This window comes from Dermacentor silvarum, chromosome 9 (assembly GCF_013339745.2).
Source record: "Dermacentor silvarum isolate Dsil-2018 chromosome 9, BIME_Dsil_1.4, whole genome shotgun sequence".
Lineage (NCBI taxonomy): Eukaryota > Metazoa > Arthropoda > Arachnida > Ixodida > Ixodidae > Dermacentor > Dermacentor silvarum.
The window spans coordinates 4,845,188-4,863,348 of NC_051162.1; the positions used below are offsets into that span (position 1 = coordinate 4,845,188).

Here is an 18,161-nt window from a genome sequence, read left to right on the forward strand (position 1 = left end):
ACACAGCAATGTCATACGAAGTAAGGTGAGCGGCTTTGGTAGCAATATGAATTGTAGTAAACATGAGCTGATTAAGTAAGCAGGTGTGCTGCGGCGTAAGTAGACCGACATGAAGAGAGACTCGATGACCACGAGGAGGCGCGTGTGAAACGGTGGTGTTGATGAGAAGCGCTTCCCGTGGGCAGCGCGTGCGAAGGGACACACCTGTAGCGCTGCACTGCCGACCCGGGCAGCATTGCATGTGTAGCGTGCGTTGGAAAATGTGGCCCATTCCAAAAATATTACAAACCTCCCTGTTAGTGCATGCAGGAAATATTTCTTTTTAGAACAATACCAATGTTTACAAAATAAAACAAATCATTTTTTCCTCACAGAGCACACACTAGATACAAAGCACTTTAAGAGCATGCCTAAGAATATGCCGTGCGGCGAAATGAAAAAAAAAAAAAACTCCTTGCCGTTAACGACGTGAACGAAGTCCCTGATTATGTAACGCGGCTCAAAGTGCAATTGGCACACGGCAGATGTTTGGTCAAGCTATTTTCTTCTCAGTGTAAGTTCCTTTCCCACTGTTGTCTCCTTTCTTCCTCTTGTGGGACGCTGAAAAGAAACGCCTTCGGCGAGCCTGTCCGGCACACTGGTGCAAAACAGCAATTGCGCCGGCGACTAGGCATAGTTTCTTAGCGCAACCGTAGAACGAGCACAAAGGAAGTCCGAGGACGTTGCAGAGACAAGTCGACGAACGTTGCACTTTACAAAAAAAGTTGTCGCAGTTTCACCTGAAAGGCGAAGCATCAATTGCGATAGCAAATTTGTAGAGAGCTATACGGAGTAATGATAGTAGCTTTATCAGCTGTTTAAACTTGGACATGCAGCAGCACCGGCAACACGCAGAACTGTTGTCGACGCCGTCGGCGTTTTGCCCGCGTTCGCACAAAATGCGTGCGGCGTTGGTGACTGTTGCCGGAGCCTCTGATATAAATAGGCACTTGGTGCCGCAGCTAAACGTCGCCTCCCTTCCCTCCCCCCCTCCCCCACGGCCTTTCGCGCGTCGGAAGAAGGCGCGTTTGCTCTACATATATGGTGATTGTAAAGGAGGAAAGAGACGCCTACTTCTGCAGCCCTTAAGGGAGCACGGCGCAGAACGCGCGTTTGTTCTCCGCCGTGGGTTCACTCCCCGTGAAAGCGCGCGTCCCTCGCGCCCTTTCACTCGCATATACAGCGTTCGGCGGCGCGCGGCGGTTGGCGCTGAGCCGTGCTCCCTCAAGGGCTGCAGAAGATAGCGCCAACCTTTCCCTTTCCCTCAAGAACCACTTATCGATCGCGCGGCGACGATTTCATCTCCATTGACATCATACGGAACCTCACGGCGACGGCAGAAATCTGCTTTGGAGTGCCCATATAATTGCTATCGCAATAATAAATATAACAATGTGAAGCTTGCAAGGCAGGCATTGCAGGCTGAAATGGCACAGCCGCTTAGCTTTAACGAAAGAATAAGAAGCACATCGGCAACTTGTTGTCTGACAGAGCTATGCTCTCTGACATACAATTGTCCGTGCCATACGCTTAAATATTATGCCAACGTTATATACTGGAAAGAGCACAATATTTATGGTATAGTTTGGTTAGGATGACAAATCCAGCGGCAATGTTTAATCAAGTTATACAACTGCATATTTTAAAGTAGCAAACACCTTGATACGTGTCAGTGCTATATTGTGCCAGCAGTTATGCCGCTGGGTTTTTAGAGACAGACTTAAGGCAGCTATAGCACGAAGCGAATTCTTCTGCGAAAATGAAACGAGCACTACCACATACAGAAAATTGTAGAGAGCTATACGGAGTAATGATATTAGCTTTATCAGCTGTATAAACTTGGACATGCAGCAGCATCGGCAACACGACGAACTGTTGTCGACGCCATCGGCGTTTTGCCCGCGTTCGCTCAAAATGCGTGCGGCGTTGGTGACTGTTGCCGGAGCCTCTGATATAAATAGGCACTTGGTGCCGCAGCTAAACGTCGCCTCCCTTCCCTCCCCCTCCCCCCCCTCCCCAACGGCCTCTCGCGCGTCGGAAGAAGGCGCGTTTGCTCTACATAAATGGTGATTGTAAAGGAGAAAAGAAAAGTTGTCGCAGTTTCACCCGAAGGGCGAAGCATCAATTGCGATAGCAACTTAGTAGAGAGCTATACGGAGTAAGGATAGTAGTTTTATCCGCTGTACAAACTTGGACATGCAGCAGCACCGGCAACACACAGCACTGTTGTCGACGCCGTTGGCGTTTTGCCCGCGTTCGCACAAAATGCGTGCGGCGTTGGTGACTGTTGCCGGAGCCTCTGATATAAATAGGCACTTGGTGCCGCAGCTAAACGTCGCCTCCCTTCCCTGCCCCCCCCCCCCCCCCCGTGGCCTTTCGTGCGTCAGAAGAAGGCGCGTTTGCTCTACATATATGGTGATTGTAAAGGAGGAAAGAGACGCCTACTTCTGCAGCCCTTAAGGGAGCACGGCACAGAACGCGCGTTTGTTCTCCGCTGTGCGTTCACTCCCCGTGAAAGCGCGCGTCCCTCGCGCCCTTTCACTCGCACATACAGCGTTCGGCGGCTCGCGGCGACGATTTCATCTCCATTGACGTCATACGGAACCTCACGGCGACGGCGACGGCGACGGCAACGGCGACGGCGACGCCGACGGCAGAAATCTGCTTTGGAGTGTCCATATAATTGCTATCGCAATAAAACGCCTACTTCTGCAGCCCTTAATCGAGCACGGCGCAGAACGCGCGTTTGTTCTCCGCCGTGCGTTCACTCCCCGTGAAAGACGCGCCCCTCGCGCCCTTTCACTCGCACATACAGCGTTCGGCGCGCGGCGACGATTTCATCTCCAAATGACGTCATACGGAACCTCACGGCGACGGCGACGCCGACGGCAGAAATCTGCTTTTGAGTGTCCATATAATTGCTATCGCAATAAAACAATCAAAATCAAGTCGAGTCGCGTCCTCGTGTGCAGACTGCAGCAAGCGAATGGCAGTGACGGGAGCGCACGCGCTGGCACGGGTCTTCAGGTGAAACTAGCTCCAGCGCCCCAAGCGGCCTCCGGCTCCGGCGACATGTGCGGCTTCAGTTGGAAGCATGCGCCGCATAGGGCAGAGAGCACACTACCCAATATTCTAGTACACTGTAGGACAGACGAACGAGTCCAGGTTAGCGCGCTTCCGGGAAGGCCGATTAGAGAGGTGATAGCGAAGGCCAAGGAACGCATGTGGGACACAATGGAGGAGAGACACCTAGTGGTGATAATGGGCGGAGTGATTGACGTACTGAACGGACGAGGAGCAGGGATCACAAAGCAAATAGCCAAAGGGGTCACCGACCTGCGGAATGTTTCAAAGGAAGTACAAATCGCGGTGTGCACGGCGCCAGAGGTTGAAAGGCAGGGTTATAAAATTGAAAGGGCACTTCTTGCAGTAAACAGGAATATTTGCTAAAGCAATGCTAAAGCATAGCTAAAGCAATGAATTTTACGGTCATTGACATCAACCGAAAAGTGCACCGAGCAGGCCGCGAAGGCGCTTTTGTGCGTGACGGGATACATTTTAGTGAAAGTGTAGCAACACCGGTCGGATGTCGATTCGCGGCACGAGCTGTAGCTTTTTTAGGCGGGCCCCAGGCAATCAGGAAGCAGGATTGAGTATTGAACATAGCGAAACACCAGTAAAGGGCAGGATTAGGCGACCAGGAGTCAGGAAAAGACGCAGAAATGGTAAGAATAGAGAAGGTAAAATTTGCTACATTAACATGCAGGATGGTCGCAAGCAGGAAAAATGGCTGGAAATTCAAACGCAGCTGAAGGATGAAGCAATTAGCGTGTACGCCTTGACCGAAACGCATCTACGAGATTTGGAGCAGCCGCCTGTTATTGACAACTTTGTATGGGAAGGGTGCAACAGAATGACCGGGTAAAGGAAAGGCGGAGGCGTAGGCGTACTAATTAGGCGAGGTCTGAAGTGGCAAAGGGTAAACGAGACATGTAAAGAGCATTTATGGATCAGTGGTACATGGCAAGGTAAAAAGACGTGGCTGGGAGTGGCTTACCTATGGACAGGTAGTGATAGCAGAGAAAAAAATAAGGAATTGGTCGATTGCATTAGAAGCGATATTAATGAGTTCAGTAACTCGGGCCAGGTGATATTAGTGGGAGATATGAACGCGCACATGGACGATTTAGACGGATATAATGATTACAACGGCTCTCTAGTGCTGGATTTGTGTGATGAACAGAACCTTATAGTAGTTAACAGGGAGAATAAGTGTCATGGACAGGTAACGTGGCAATGCGGAAACAGGCAGTCATGTATCGACTACGCCTTAGTCTCAGAAATGGTCTACGAACAACTAGACCAAATGATAATAGACGAAAATGGAAAAAATAGCCTGGGAAGCGATCATAGACGTTTAGCATTAAAGTTTGGGCGAGATACCAGCGCAGAACATGAACCAATAGCATCAGAGTTCTTAAAAATAAATGACGAGCAAATAACAGAGATCGCAAACAACATAGAGAACAAAATTGAGGCTTTTCCTAAAGCAGTCTGGGAATATAAGGAACTGGTGGAGGTTATGCAGCATGAAATAAGGCGGACACGGCTAAACAATTGTTGGATTGGAAAGAGGAAACCACGTAAGTGGTGGAACAAGGAAATTAAACAAGCTATAGAAGAGCGTAAAGAGGCATCTAGGTTTCATCGAGAAGCCAAAAAGTTGGGATTACAAGAAGAAGAGGTGCTCCTTAGATGGAATACATACCGAGAAAAGAAAAGGGTTGCGAGTGAGCTCGTGCAAGAGAAAATTAAATGCGCAAGTGAACGTTGGGTGCATAACATTCACAAAAGAGACAAAGGCGCCCCAAAAAGATTCTGGAACCATATAAAAGCACTCGGAGCTCCAACTAGAAACTCGCAAACGGCTATAAGGGATGAAGACGGTAACATCTATGAAGGCGATGATGCGCTGCGGTACATCACAGACGTTATCAGGCATAACTTCGGCACGAGAAAAAGCGTAGTTCAGACAACAGATCCAGCAACAACAGAGAGGCCTGAGAGATCAAAATTTAGCATAGAAAGCTTTTATTGGAAAAAGGCAGCAGAAAATGTCCCTAACAACACGGCAGCAGGACCCGATGAAATCCCAATACAGCTAATCAAAAACCTCGGTCCAAAAAGCAAGGCACTGCTGACTAATGCCATAGAGCAAGTGATTAGAAGAAAGAATATTCCCGTTGGATGGCGTGAAAGCAAGATGAATCTTATCTACAAAGGCAAAGGAGATAAGGATAAGACGAGCTCGTACAGGCCAGTTACAGTAACGTCGGTGATATATAGAATGGCAATGCAAGCCATAAAATTAGAACTGTCGAAGTGGGTGGAGGAAAACGGTGTATTGGGGGAACTACAGAATGGGTTCAGGCCAGGCAGACGCTTAGAAGACAATATGTTTGTACTAACTCAGTGCATAGAGATTTCAGTAGCTCAGAAAAGACCTTTATGGATAGCATTTCTATATATTAAAGGAGCTTATGACAACGTAGACAGCGAATTGTTGTGGGATATTCTTCAATACGAAGGCATAGATGACGATGTCGTGGAGCTGCTGAGGGAGATATATCGAGACAACCAAGTACAAGTGGCATGGGAAGGCCGAAAAGGAAATTAAATGGTGGGAATTCACCAAGGATTGAAGCAAGGATGCCCTCTGTCACCATTGTTCACGCTTTACGTCAAGGGCATAGAAAGACGACTGGAAAACAGCGAATTAGGTTTTGATTTATCCTACATGCGTAATGGACAAATGGTGCAACAGAAGGTCCCTGGACTGATGTACGCAGACGACATTGTGCTACTAGCGGACAATAAAAAAGATTTACAGATACTTGCGAATATCTGTGGGAACGCAGCGACAAATCTAGGCCTTAAGTTTAGCACAGAGAAATCAGGGATTATGATCTTTAATGAACACACGAGTAACTTCGTGGTGTCAATTCAACAGCAAGTAATACATATAGTGAAGCAATATAAGTACCTCGGCGTACACATAAACGAAGGAAAGAATTACTCAAGCAACCACCAAGATAATCTGAAAATAAAGGGGAAGCGGAATGCAGCAATAATGAAACACAGAGCACTGTGGGGCCACAATAAGTATGAGGTGGTGCGTGGAATCTGGAAAGGAGTAATGGTGCCAGCGCTAACATTCGCAAATGCCATTATATGCTTAAAATCGGATATATTGGCGGGTTTGGAAGTTAACCAAAGATCAGTAGGCCGGTTGGCTTTGGGAGCACACGGTTATACAACAAATGAGGCAGTGCAGGGTGACATGGGTTGGACCTCTTTTGAAGTCAGAGAAGCACAAAGCAAAATTAGTTTTGAAGAAAGGCTCAGGAACATGGATGAAAATAAATGGGCGGCTAAAGTGCACAAGTATCTCTACATGAAAAGCGTGGACACAGAATGGAGGAAGAGGTCAAGGAAGTTGGCAACCAAGTACAGGATAATCGAAACTGTAAATAGACAACCAGGGGTCATCAGAAAGAAAGTGAGAGAAATAGAGCCCGTGAATTGGATGCAAAGAATGGAAACGAAAAGGACAATGGAGATTTACAAGAATGAGAAGAAAGAAATTAGAAGGGAAAATCTGTACGATAACACAAAGGGCAGTGCCTTGCTATTTGAGGCTCGAGCCGGTTGCCTAAGGACGAAAACGTATCGGAACAAATATTCGGAACTAGATGAGACATGTGTGTGCTGCGCTAAAGATCCAGAGACCACTCAGCACATCCTAATGGAATGCGACGGGACCCACCCAGCGAGAACCGTAGGTAACGTGCAACTCTCAGAAGCGCTTGGGTTTAAAGTGGAAGGAAACATAACAGATCAGCCGTAGAGATCAGCAAGAGACGATTAGAGTACTGGTGGAAAAAAAGCAGGGAAAAGATGGATACGACCTGATCTCTTAAAATCATAGACAGCGGTACAAGGTAAATTTTTGAAAAATAAAGATAATGAGAGGTATACAAAAATGATGCATGGATAAAGAACATGTATAATATACCTGATTAAATCAAGCAGGCTAGGTGACTATTTGTCGCCGCCCCGTTTCAAAGGGGATGCCAATAAATCATCATCATCATCATCATCGGTTAATAAATAGGTTAACAATAAAAAGTTGTCGCAGTTTCACCTAAAAGGCGAAGCATCAATTGCGATAGCAAATTTGTAGAGACCTATACAGAGTAATGATATTAGCTTTATCAGCTGTATAAACTTGGACATGCAGCACCGGCAACACGCAGAACTGTTGTCGACGCCGTCGGCGTTTTGCCCGCGTTCGCTCAAAATGCGTGCGGCGTTGGTGACTGTTGCCGGAGCCTCTGATATAAACAGGCACTTGGTGCCGCAGCTAAAAGTCGCCTCCCTCCCCTCTCCCACGGCCTCTCGCGCGTCGGAAGAAGGCGCGTTTGCTCTACATATATGGTGATTGTAAAGGAGGAAAGAGACGCCTACTTCTGCAGCCCTTAAGGGAGCACAGCGCAGAACGCGCGTTTGTTCTCCACCGTGCCTTCACTCCCCGTGAAAGCGCGCGCCCCTCGCGCCCTTTCACTCGCACATACAGCGTTCGGCGCGCGGTGACGATTTCATCTCCATTGACGTCATACGGAACCTCACGGCGACGGCGAAGGCGACGCCGACGGCAGAAATCTGCTTTTGAGTGTCCATATAAAAAGATTTACAGATACTTGAGAATATCTGTGGGAATGCAGCGACAAATCTAGGCCTTAAGTTTAGCACAGAGAAATCAGGAATTATGATCTTTAATGAACACACGAGTAACTTCGTGGTGTCAATTCAACAGCAAGTAATACCCATAGTGAAGCAATATAAGTACCTCGGCGTACACATAAACGAAAGAAAGAATTACTCAAACAACCACCAAGATAATCTGAAAATAAAGGGGAAGCGGAATGCAGCAATAATGAAACACAGAGTACTGTGGGGCCACAATAAGTATGAGGTGGTGCGTGGAATCTGGAAAGGAGTAATGGTGCCAGTGCTAACATTCGCAAATGCCATTATATGCTTAAAATCGGATATATTGGCGGGTTTGGAAGTTAACCAAAGATCAGTAGGCCGGTTGGCTTTGGGAGCACACGGTAATACCACAAATGAGGCAGTGCAGGGTGACATGGGTTGGGCCTCTTTTGAAGTCAGAGAAGCACAGAGCAAAATTAGTTTTGAAGAAAGGCTCAGGAACATGGATGAAAATAAATGGGCGGCTGAAGTGCACAAGTATCTCTACATGAAAAGCGTAGACACAGAATGGAGGAAGAGGTCAAGCAACCAAGTACAGCCAAGTACAGGATAACGCAACCAAGTACAGGATAATCGAAACTGCAATTAGACAACCAGGAGTCATCAGAAAGAAAGTGAGAGAAATAGAGACCGTGAATTGGATGCAAAGAATGGAAACAAAAAGGACAATGGAGATTTACAAGAATGGGAAGAAAGAAATTAGAAGGGAAAATCTGTACGATAACACAAAGGGCAGTGCCTTGCTATTTGAGGCTCGAGCCGGTTGCCTAAGGACGACAACATATCGGAACAAATATTCGGAACTAGATGAGACATGTGCATGCTGCAGTAAAGATCCAGAAACCACTCAGCACATCCTGATGGAACGCGAAGGGATCCACGCAGCGAGAACCGTAGGTAACGTGCAACTCCCAGAAGCGCTTGGTTTCAAACTGGAAGGAAACATGAACAGATCAGCCGTAGAGATCAGCAAGAGACGATTGGAGCACTGGTGGAAAAAAAGCAGGGAAAAGATGGATACGACCTCATCTCTTAAAATCATAGGCAGCGGCACAATGTAAATTTTTTAAAAAGAAAAATAATAATGAGAAGTATACAAAAATGCTAGATAAAGAACATGTATAGTATACCTGATTAAATCAAGCAGGCTAGGTGACTATTTGTCGCCGCCCCGTTTCAAAGGGAATGTCAATAAATCATCATCATCATCATCGGTTGCCTTCGTTAGGCTTAGTGTCGTTTGAAACGAGAAGCGCTATCTCGAAAACTCCGCAAGGTTATCCATAATACACTGTCGTCGAAGCGGCCTGAGACTAAGCGAAAGCCGTTTACGCAGTCATTTGCTAAGAACGTAGCGAATTCTACAAAAGCCACGCCAAATTCAATTCAAAGCGGGCAGAGGGGACCGCCGCCATGTTTTACGTAGACTACGCAAACCCCGCAAAGACGGTAACGCTAAATCTGAGAAATAGCGTGCGTACGTTATACGCTATAGGTCGTATAGCATTCTGCGCATGCGCAGTGACGACCCGCTATTTTATAGCGTACGCAATGGTATAGCGTACGCTAAACTAAAACTGTCTATTACTGCGATGCGATAGAGCATTCTCTCCCTGCTAACAGCGATCCTGATCAAGGTAGTTGTTGCCACAAGTGCTTACGGTCATCGAATGAGACTTGTTCATGCTTGTCTGTGCGGGCATGACAGCATGCTTTGATTGCGCTAGCAAGTATACAGACTCGTTTTCGCCGTCGTCTACCTGTTTCGTATAAACTGCAAATGCGAAGAGCAAATCCAAATGCCATGTACTGGGGGTAATGTGATATGCTGCGCTTGCGACGTCAAGCATGCGAGGGCACGCCAGAAAAGTTGTTCGCTTCATTCTCACCGTCTTTCCATGCGCGAGATGTTTGGGTTCACGTGATTAAGCCCGTGCTACCCAAATGCCGCGCTAAAAAATCAGATCGTGTGTCTCTTTCACCAGCCTTGATGCGTTTCTGGTGCTTTGATCCCCACTAACTCCTCTCTTCATGGTGCTCACAGCGCACCAAATGTGCGCTAACGACCTCATCGTCCAATCAGATTTGACAACTTCATTCAACGCCATCCATTACTTTTATTGTAGAGACCCCACCTCAACTTCCAGCGACCACCGCAGACACCGTAGACCTCACTTTGACCTCACCTAAACCTCATTATTGAAGTTGAGGGCAGATTTTCAACCACATCATTTTTTAAGCTTGTGGTCGGACATTGAATGTCTAACATGTTAGCCTTGCATAAACTCACGTAATCTTGTCCTCTGATACAGGTGGCTCAAAGCAACAACACAGCAAATTAAACATGTATAATTCTTCATGAAAAAGTTCCTTCAGTACGAGGTTCCAGCTGTAAAAAATGTGAGAGAGAGGCATGGAGAAGTTTGTCTGGCAGCAGGCCTAGCATGCTATTCCAAATGCGTATGTAGATAAATGAATTTATATGTACCGTCTACATCTAAGACACACAACATATTTAAAACATACCACAACAGTTGACAAACTAAACCATCTCATTGAGACCGGTGTCTCATAGAAACACGATATGGTAAAGTATTCTGCGGTTTAAATAAACTACTGGTCTGGTGCGTAACAGATAGTGGTAATTTCGGCGACCCTCTGGTGACGGTCGCTGAGTAAATCGCATTTGTTGTCGTCTACATTCCTGCTGAAATAGCAAAATATACATTTGTTTGCTCGCGCACATAACAGACTGAAAAGGAAAAAAAAAAACATTGCTGCCGTTCGAAATGCGCGTTCCGCAGCATGGCGCTTTCCCACTACGTATGTCTGTATTTTACATGACATGTTGACCGCTAATCAAGGAATCAAGGACAGAGAAAGAGAAACATAAAACGACGCCCGTGTTGTCGTATTGTGTTTCTCTGTCCTTGAGTAGCGGTCAACATGTCATGCAGTAAATACCAACTAGATAAAACTCAAGTTCTTCTGAAATCTGTATTTTGTTTAGAGTGTTAATATTATAAATCGCCATATATTGAGAGAAACAAACAATCTGTTTTTGCGTGCCTTCTGTAAAAGTTTCGGCAGAATTAACCCATCTCACAACGGCAATCACTACAGCGACACAGCATATTGCCGCCTTCGAAGCAACGAGTGATGATGAGGCGGGACTCCTTGTCGATGATGATGATGATGATGATGATTTATTGGCATCCCCTTTGAAACGGGGCGGCGACAAATAGTCGCCTAGCCTGCTCGATTTAATCAGGTATACTATACATGTTCTTTATCTAGCATTTTTGTATACCTCTGATTTATTTTTATTTTTCAAACATTTACCTTGTACCGCTGCCTATGATTGTAAGAGATCAGGTCGTATCCATCTTTTCCCTGCTTTTTTTCCACCAGTACTCTAATCGTCTCTTGCTGATCTCTACGGCTGATCTGTTTATGTTTCCTTCCACTTTAAACCCAAGCGCTTCTGGGAGTTGCACGTTACCTACGGTTCTCGCTGGGTGGATCCCGTCGCATTCCATTAGGATGTGCTGAGTGGTCTCTGGATCTTTACTGCAGCATACACATGTCTCATCTAATTCCGAATATTTCTTCCGATATGTTTTCGTCCTTAGGCAACCGGCTCGAGCCTCAAATAGCAAGGCACTGCCCTTTGTGTTAGCATACAGTTTTTCCCTTCTAATTTATTTCTTCTCATTCTTGTAAATCTTCATTGTGCTTTTTGTTTCCATTCTTTGTATCCAATTCACGGTCTCTATTTCTCTCACATTCTTTCTGATGACCCCTGGCTGTCTATTTACAGTTTCGATTATCCTGTACTTGGTTGCCAACTTCCTTGACCTCTTCCTCCATTCTGTGTCCACGCTTTTCATGTAGAGATACTTGTGCACTTTAGCCGCCCATTTATTTTCATCCATGTTCCTGAGCCTTTCTATAAAACTAATTTTGTTCTGTGCTTCTCTGACTTCAAAAGAGGCCCAACCCATGTCACCCTGCACTGCCTCATTTGTCGTATTACCGTGTGCTCCCAAAGCCAACCGGCCTACTGATCTTTGGTTAACTTCCAAACCCGCCAATATATCCGATTTTAAGCATATAATGGCGTTTGCGAATGCTAGCGCTGGCACCATTACTCCTTTCCAGATTCCACGCACCACCTCATACGTATTGTGGCCCCACAGTGCTCTGTTTCGAGCTTCGATAAGAAGTGCCATCTGGCGGCCGCGAAGCCTGTGCGTGGCTCCCGAAATTCATGGCGCGCGAACTATGTCAAGCGCCATTCCACTGCTGTGAATTACCAGCGAAGCAGTTTAGCACACGACATAGCGGTGACACAGATTTTTCATCAAAAGAATGAGCAAATTGTATTTCTCCCGAGTGGCGACGGCGCTCATCCCAAAGGAAGACAAACGCACACACACATTACTTTGATCAGCGGCATCATCATCAGCCTATATTTATGTCCACTGCAGGACTCTCCCTGTGATCTCCAATTACCCCTTTCTTGCGCTAGCGTATTCCAAGTTGCGCCTGCAAATTTGCTAACTTCATCATCCCATCTGGTTTTCTGCCGACCTCGACTGCGCTTCCCTTCTCTTGGTATCCATTCTGTAACCCTAATGGTCTACCGGTTATCAATCCTACGCATTACATTCCCTGCCCAGCAGCTACACTTCTTCCGCTTAATGTCAACTAGAATATCGTCTATCCCCGTTTGTTCTCTGATCCACACCGCTGTCTTCCTGTGTCTTAACGTTACTCCTAAGATTTTTCGTTCCATCGCTCTTTGTGCGGTCCTTAACTTGTTCTCGAGCTTCTTTGTTAACCTCCAATTTTCTGCCCCATATGTTAGCACCGGTAGAATGCAATGATTGTACAGTTTTCTTTTCAACGACAGTGGTAAGCTCCCAGTCAGGATTTGGTAATGCCTGCCATACGCACTCCAACCCAACTTTATTTTTCTGTAAATTTGCTTCTCGTGATCAGGGTCCCCTGTGAGTAATTGACCTAGATAAACATATTCCTTTACAGATTCTAGAGGCTGACTGGCGATCCTGAATTCTTGTTCCATTGCCAGGCTATTGAACACTCTCTTTGTCTTCTGCATATTCATCTTCAACCCAATTCTTACACTTTCTCGATTAATTACAACAATCATTTGTTGTAATTCGTCTCCATTGTTGCTGAATAGGACAACGTCATCTGCAAACCGAAGGTTGCTGAGATATTCGCCGTCGACCCTCTCTCCTAAGCCTTCCCAGTCTAAGAGCTTGAATACTTCTTCTAATCATGCAGTGAATAGCATTGGAGAGATTGTGTCTCCTTGCGTGACCCCTTTCTTGATAGGTAACTTTCTACTTTTCTTGTGGAGAACCAAGGTAGCTGTGGAATCCTTGTAGATATTTGCTAAAATAATTCACGTATGCCTCCTGTACTCTTTAATTACGCAATGCCTCTATGACTGCTGGTATCTCTACTGAATCAAATGCCTTTTCATAATCTATGAAAGCCATATAGAAAGGTTGATTCTACTCCGCAGAGTTCTCGATTATCTGATTGATGAAGCCAGCCTGTTCTCTTGGTTGGCTGAAGTCAAGTGTTGCCCTGATTCTATTGGAAATTATCTTGCTGAATACTTTATATAATACTGAAAGCAAGCTAAAGGGTCTGTAATTCTTCAATTCTTTAACATCTCCCTTCTTATGGATAAGTATAATGTTGGCGTTCTTCAGCGGCATACATTCGCGTTAATTCGCGTGGAAGATTACCGCCACATCAGGGAGTCGGAGAAAACGAGACACGCGCGACGGGACCACCAGGCCGGGAGAGCAGAAGGAAACGAGGCACGCAAGCGCTTGAAACGACAACAAAGAGAGGGGGGTGCGAGCGTGTCCGACGCGGGTTGCACAGCGGAAAATCTTTGAGAAACCCATATTGTCTACCTGAGAGTCTACTGATTGTGAAAATGATGCCTATTGATAACTAATCTAATGAGAATGCAAGTGATGGGAGGTATAAGCTTTTGCATAGAATGAAGCGATTTTGCATCAAATTCGGGAGCTGAGTTTCTGCACACGCAGATCTGTTGACGAACATGAAAATTATGCACAGAACCCTCGCTGTCTTTCCGCAACAACGCTCCTATCTCTCGCGTTTTTCTGGACATAGCTGTCAGTGTTTGATGACATTTCTTTATGGGCTGTCATTCTCAAAGTTCCGAGAGATAACTTTGTAAAGAATGTAAGAAAATGTGTAAGGAACTTTAGTTGTAACAGAAGTATTTAGTGCCCGCGTGGTTGTGGTTCGGAGCGATTTGGCGCCAAACGATGATGGGACCGGTTTTTTTGCGACACGGGGCCCTTACCGCTCTCACATGACCATTCAGGAGGACCTGAGCAGCCGTGAAAATTTTTGACCTCAAAACAGGAGCTCGTCAAGCATCCGAACACACTCAACCTCAAACTGCCGTACGAGTATCATGTCAACATTACGCTGACCTCACTCACAGAATTTCTCCCAGTCACCGTCATCACATCACTGTCTGAGGTGAGGCTGGCCAGCTTTGCAGCACTGAGATACTTAGAAAGAGGGAGAGTGAACGAGCACTCTTTCCCTCATGCTAAGAGCGCTGTGAAGACCTTCAATATGTATCGTTACCAACTCGCCTAAGTTTCGACCCTCCCCTCCCCTCCCCCAATACGCTGAGATGAGCTGCATCAAGGGCTGCACAAAATAGTGCCGCTTCCCCTACACACACTCACATTTACTTCCCGACTTAAGACGCCAACCGAGCACCTCGCCCGGCTAAGCGACCTCCGCGCGAGAGGGATGCACCCTCCGGCACGCTTTGCTTCGCTCCCGATCCACGGACCGCCCTGGTTCTGGTCTGCAGCCCCGCTACCATTTGGGTTTCTAGAATTTCCAGCTCAGCTAGAGACGTTCTGTTCCCATGCAAAGAGGCAAAATCAAATCTTCAAGGATCAAACGGGCCATCAACACCTCGGCACATGTTTATTTATTAATTTTATTATATTTTTGCGGTAGCGCAATTTATGGATTCATGGGGGCACGACAGCTATGTCTGTATGACAGGCGGAATCCCTGGATGACGATGGATTACAAGTAAATGTAATGACGCTGTAAGGCCAGTCATTTTCAATTATAGAGTTTAAAGAATTTTTAACCTTACTTCACGTATTTTCCTAACACTTTGCTCACGTCATCACGCCTTTTGGGCAAAACTGCGACATTTATTGCGATAGCAATTATATGGACACTTCAACGGTATTTCTGCCGTCGGCGTCGTCGTCGCCGTCGCCGTCAGGTTCCGTATAGATTCCAAGGGCGATAAAATCGTCGCCGCGCGCCGTACGAGTAAAAGCGCGCGGGGGACGCGCCCTATCACGGAGAGCCAACGCACGGCGGAAAGCAAACGCGATTGTCGCCCTAAAGGCCGTGGGGGTATGGGGGGGGGGGGGGAGGGAGGCGGGGCGACGCTGTGCTACGGCACCAAATGCTTATCTTGCAACCCAGTGCAAGGAGAACTGGCAACGCAATCTCCCACGCGAAAGCCAAAAAAAAAGCGGGGAGGCAGCGCGGGAGGGACGGGGGGAGCAGCTTCTACTCTGCCAACAAATGCGTTTGCACTGGCTGTGGTGGCCGTCGCCCGCACCGTCTCTTTATCTCCACCAAGACCGGGCTCGACTGGCGCGCGCACTCGCTTCTTAAGAAGCGAGCGAGCGCGCGCGCCAGTCGAGCCCGGCCGTGTCTCCACACGGCTCTGACCTTTATGCGCTGTCCATTCGCCGCTCAGTTTCCGTTGAAGCGATAGACCGCACGATTCTTCGCCCGCTGCAGCGGCCGCGCCAGCGTTTTGACAGCCGTTGTCTGCGGTCATTCAGTGTGATCTATTCATGTTGGCTTGTGCGCGATGACACCACGCTTGTCAATTCAGTTAGAAAGCGAATGTGTCCAAGTTTATGCGGCCGATAAAACTACTCTACTATCCCTACTCCGAATAGCTCTCTACGAATTTGCTATCGCAATTGATGCTTCGCCTTTTGGGCGAAACTGCGACATTTTTTTAAGAGCACTGGGAGTCATGGAAACATTCTTAGTTATGTTGTCGCTCGAATTTCTACATATATTTCAGACATAAAGAATAGCATCGTAAAATCACGACGCAACAAGAAAAAGAAAACAATTGCAGTAAAAAAATTGACTTTCGCATATGGCCTCAATATACCCAAAAGTAGGTCAACCAAAAGTGTACGTATTCGGGCGGGTTTCCTCAGTTTATATGTGTTGGTGTAATACCAGCTCTTTCCAGACGATCTACAAGTGTATATCATTTATCAAAAGAAATTCTACATGCCTTATAAACAAATGTAATGATTTGTATAGACTGTCTAGAGAAATTTCTGCAAGAAACAGCTTTCACAACAATGTAAGTAGTGTATGAGACGGCGTATACAATGTATCAACGCTACGGCGAATGAATAGGCATAATAAGCATACTATAAGATAACCAAAAAAGAATATGTGCGCACGTTGATAAATGGTGATGACATAATATCTCATGATCTGAAAATTCAATGCTTACATCATACGCGATGCTCACCTAAGACGTTCGGCTGTGGGCAGCTTGCCGATCCACTCAACCAGGCTAGGCAGGTGTTGCTGTCCTGCGATGGCAGCTGCTTGCTTGGCCAGCGATGGTGAGCGCATTTGGCTCGCAAGTTCCGCTGCCACCAACACTTGCCGGCGTTTGAGGGCGGACTGCACAGGTATTCATGCACGTTAAGGCCAGTGTATGCGAAATTCGCGCGCCGTCCGCACATCGGCAGCAGGATGTGACCTACTGCTTCTACCTCGCCGGCGCGGCAGGAGAAGGATCACGTGTGCGTGGCTATTGTATAGCACGTGATGCTCCGAGAGCTGGCTACCGTTTATTTACTTAGCCCGCAGTGTTTGCACATTACAGAGGGGAGCCCCATATTATAAACTAAAGGTTAGATTCAGATAGTAGATAAAATAGTAAACATAAACCAATCGACTGATTTGTACAAAAGGAGTAGAGCTGTGACAAAGCAATAACAAACAAAAGAGACTGAAAAAACACGCGTAGGACGTACAAACGCCGAATCTAGAATACGCCAAACAGAAAAACAAATGGAGCACAAACTGAAGAACACATTCAACCAAATTTATGCATGTTATTCAGAAAACCCGCAAACTGCGTTGTATCCGTATAGCTGCTCCTGGTAGCTGAGTCTAATGACACTGTTCTAGGTAAAAGTGCACGTTAATAAGTTACAGTCTAACAACCAGGAACATAAACTTTTTTGTTAGTCAATTCTAGTGGATATGAAAGGAAGGATGTTCAACTCTTTCGCGCCTATAGAAATCTCGATTTCATCGACAGTGTTTCTGCGCATTGTTAAACATTTTCGTGTTTAACAATCACAGAGAAAGAGAGAGAAAGAAAGAGTGAGAAATAAAGATAAATAGACAGAGGGAAAGAAAGAAAGACAAAGAAAATGACCACGAAGGTCAGATAGACACACGAGAAGCTTCGCTTATAGACTTAGAAAAAAAGCCTTCGATTATGTACATTCTACTGATCAAACTATCCAGATATGGTGTTAGAGGAATACCTTTAGACATCGTAAAAAGTTACGTAGAAAATCGTGTACAATGCACTAACATTGGCAATGCGAAATCTCACTTCAGTGAAATTACATGCGAAGGGTCCATCCTTGGCCCTCTACTATTTATTATATATATTAATGACTTAGCAAACATACCCCTAACACCTGACATTATTTTGTACGCTTACGACACCAACGTATTTTTCTTGGCGCCAGATATTGACGTCTTTAAGTCGCAGGGCAACCTGTGGTTAGAAAATCTATCTACCTGGCTAAGGGCAAATAGGTTAAATTTAAACACTAAACAAACTAAATATATTGTAACTAGACCCCGTAATAGGATATACACAAGCTAAAAGATTATTAGTTTTCGGGGACAGCCGATTGATCGCGTTACGTCACACAACTTCCTTGGTGTGTTCTTTAGCAAATTTAGACTGGTCTGTTCGCGTCAACTATTTACGAAAAAACACATCCCGAGCAGTTGGCATACTGTGCACGTTACGCTATGTATTACCAGTCTGGCTAACCACACAATAGATTTACATTCTCACTACTGCCTTCTTATATGGGGGACAACCACAAAAACGAACCTCAGCTATTTAAATTAGTTACAGAGAA

The 18,161-nt window shown here is 46.0% G+C and overlaps 1 protein-coding gene across 1 annotated transcript in view; it reads right to left on the minus strand.

The window, feature by feature from the left end:
• Positions 1–18,161, minus strand: part of LOC119465109 (WD repeat and HMG-box DNA-binding protein 1-like) — a 546,382-nt gene that overhangs the window by 185,529 nt on the left and 342,692 nt on the right. Inside the window, exon 10 of the mRNA XM_037725912.2 lies at positions 16,511–16,668. Within this exon, the coding sequence (XP_037581840.1) occupies positions 16,511–16,668 (158 nt within the window). The remainder of the gene's footprint in view (positions 1–16,510; positions 16,669–18,161) is intronic.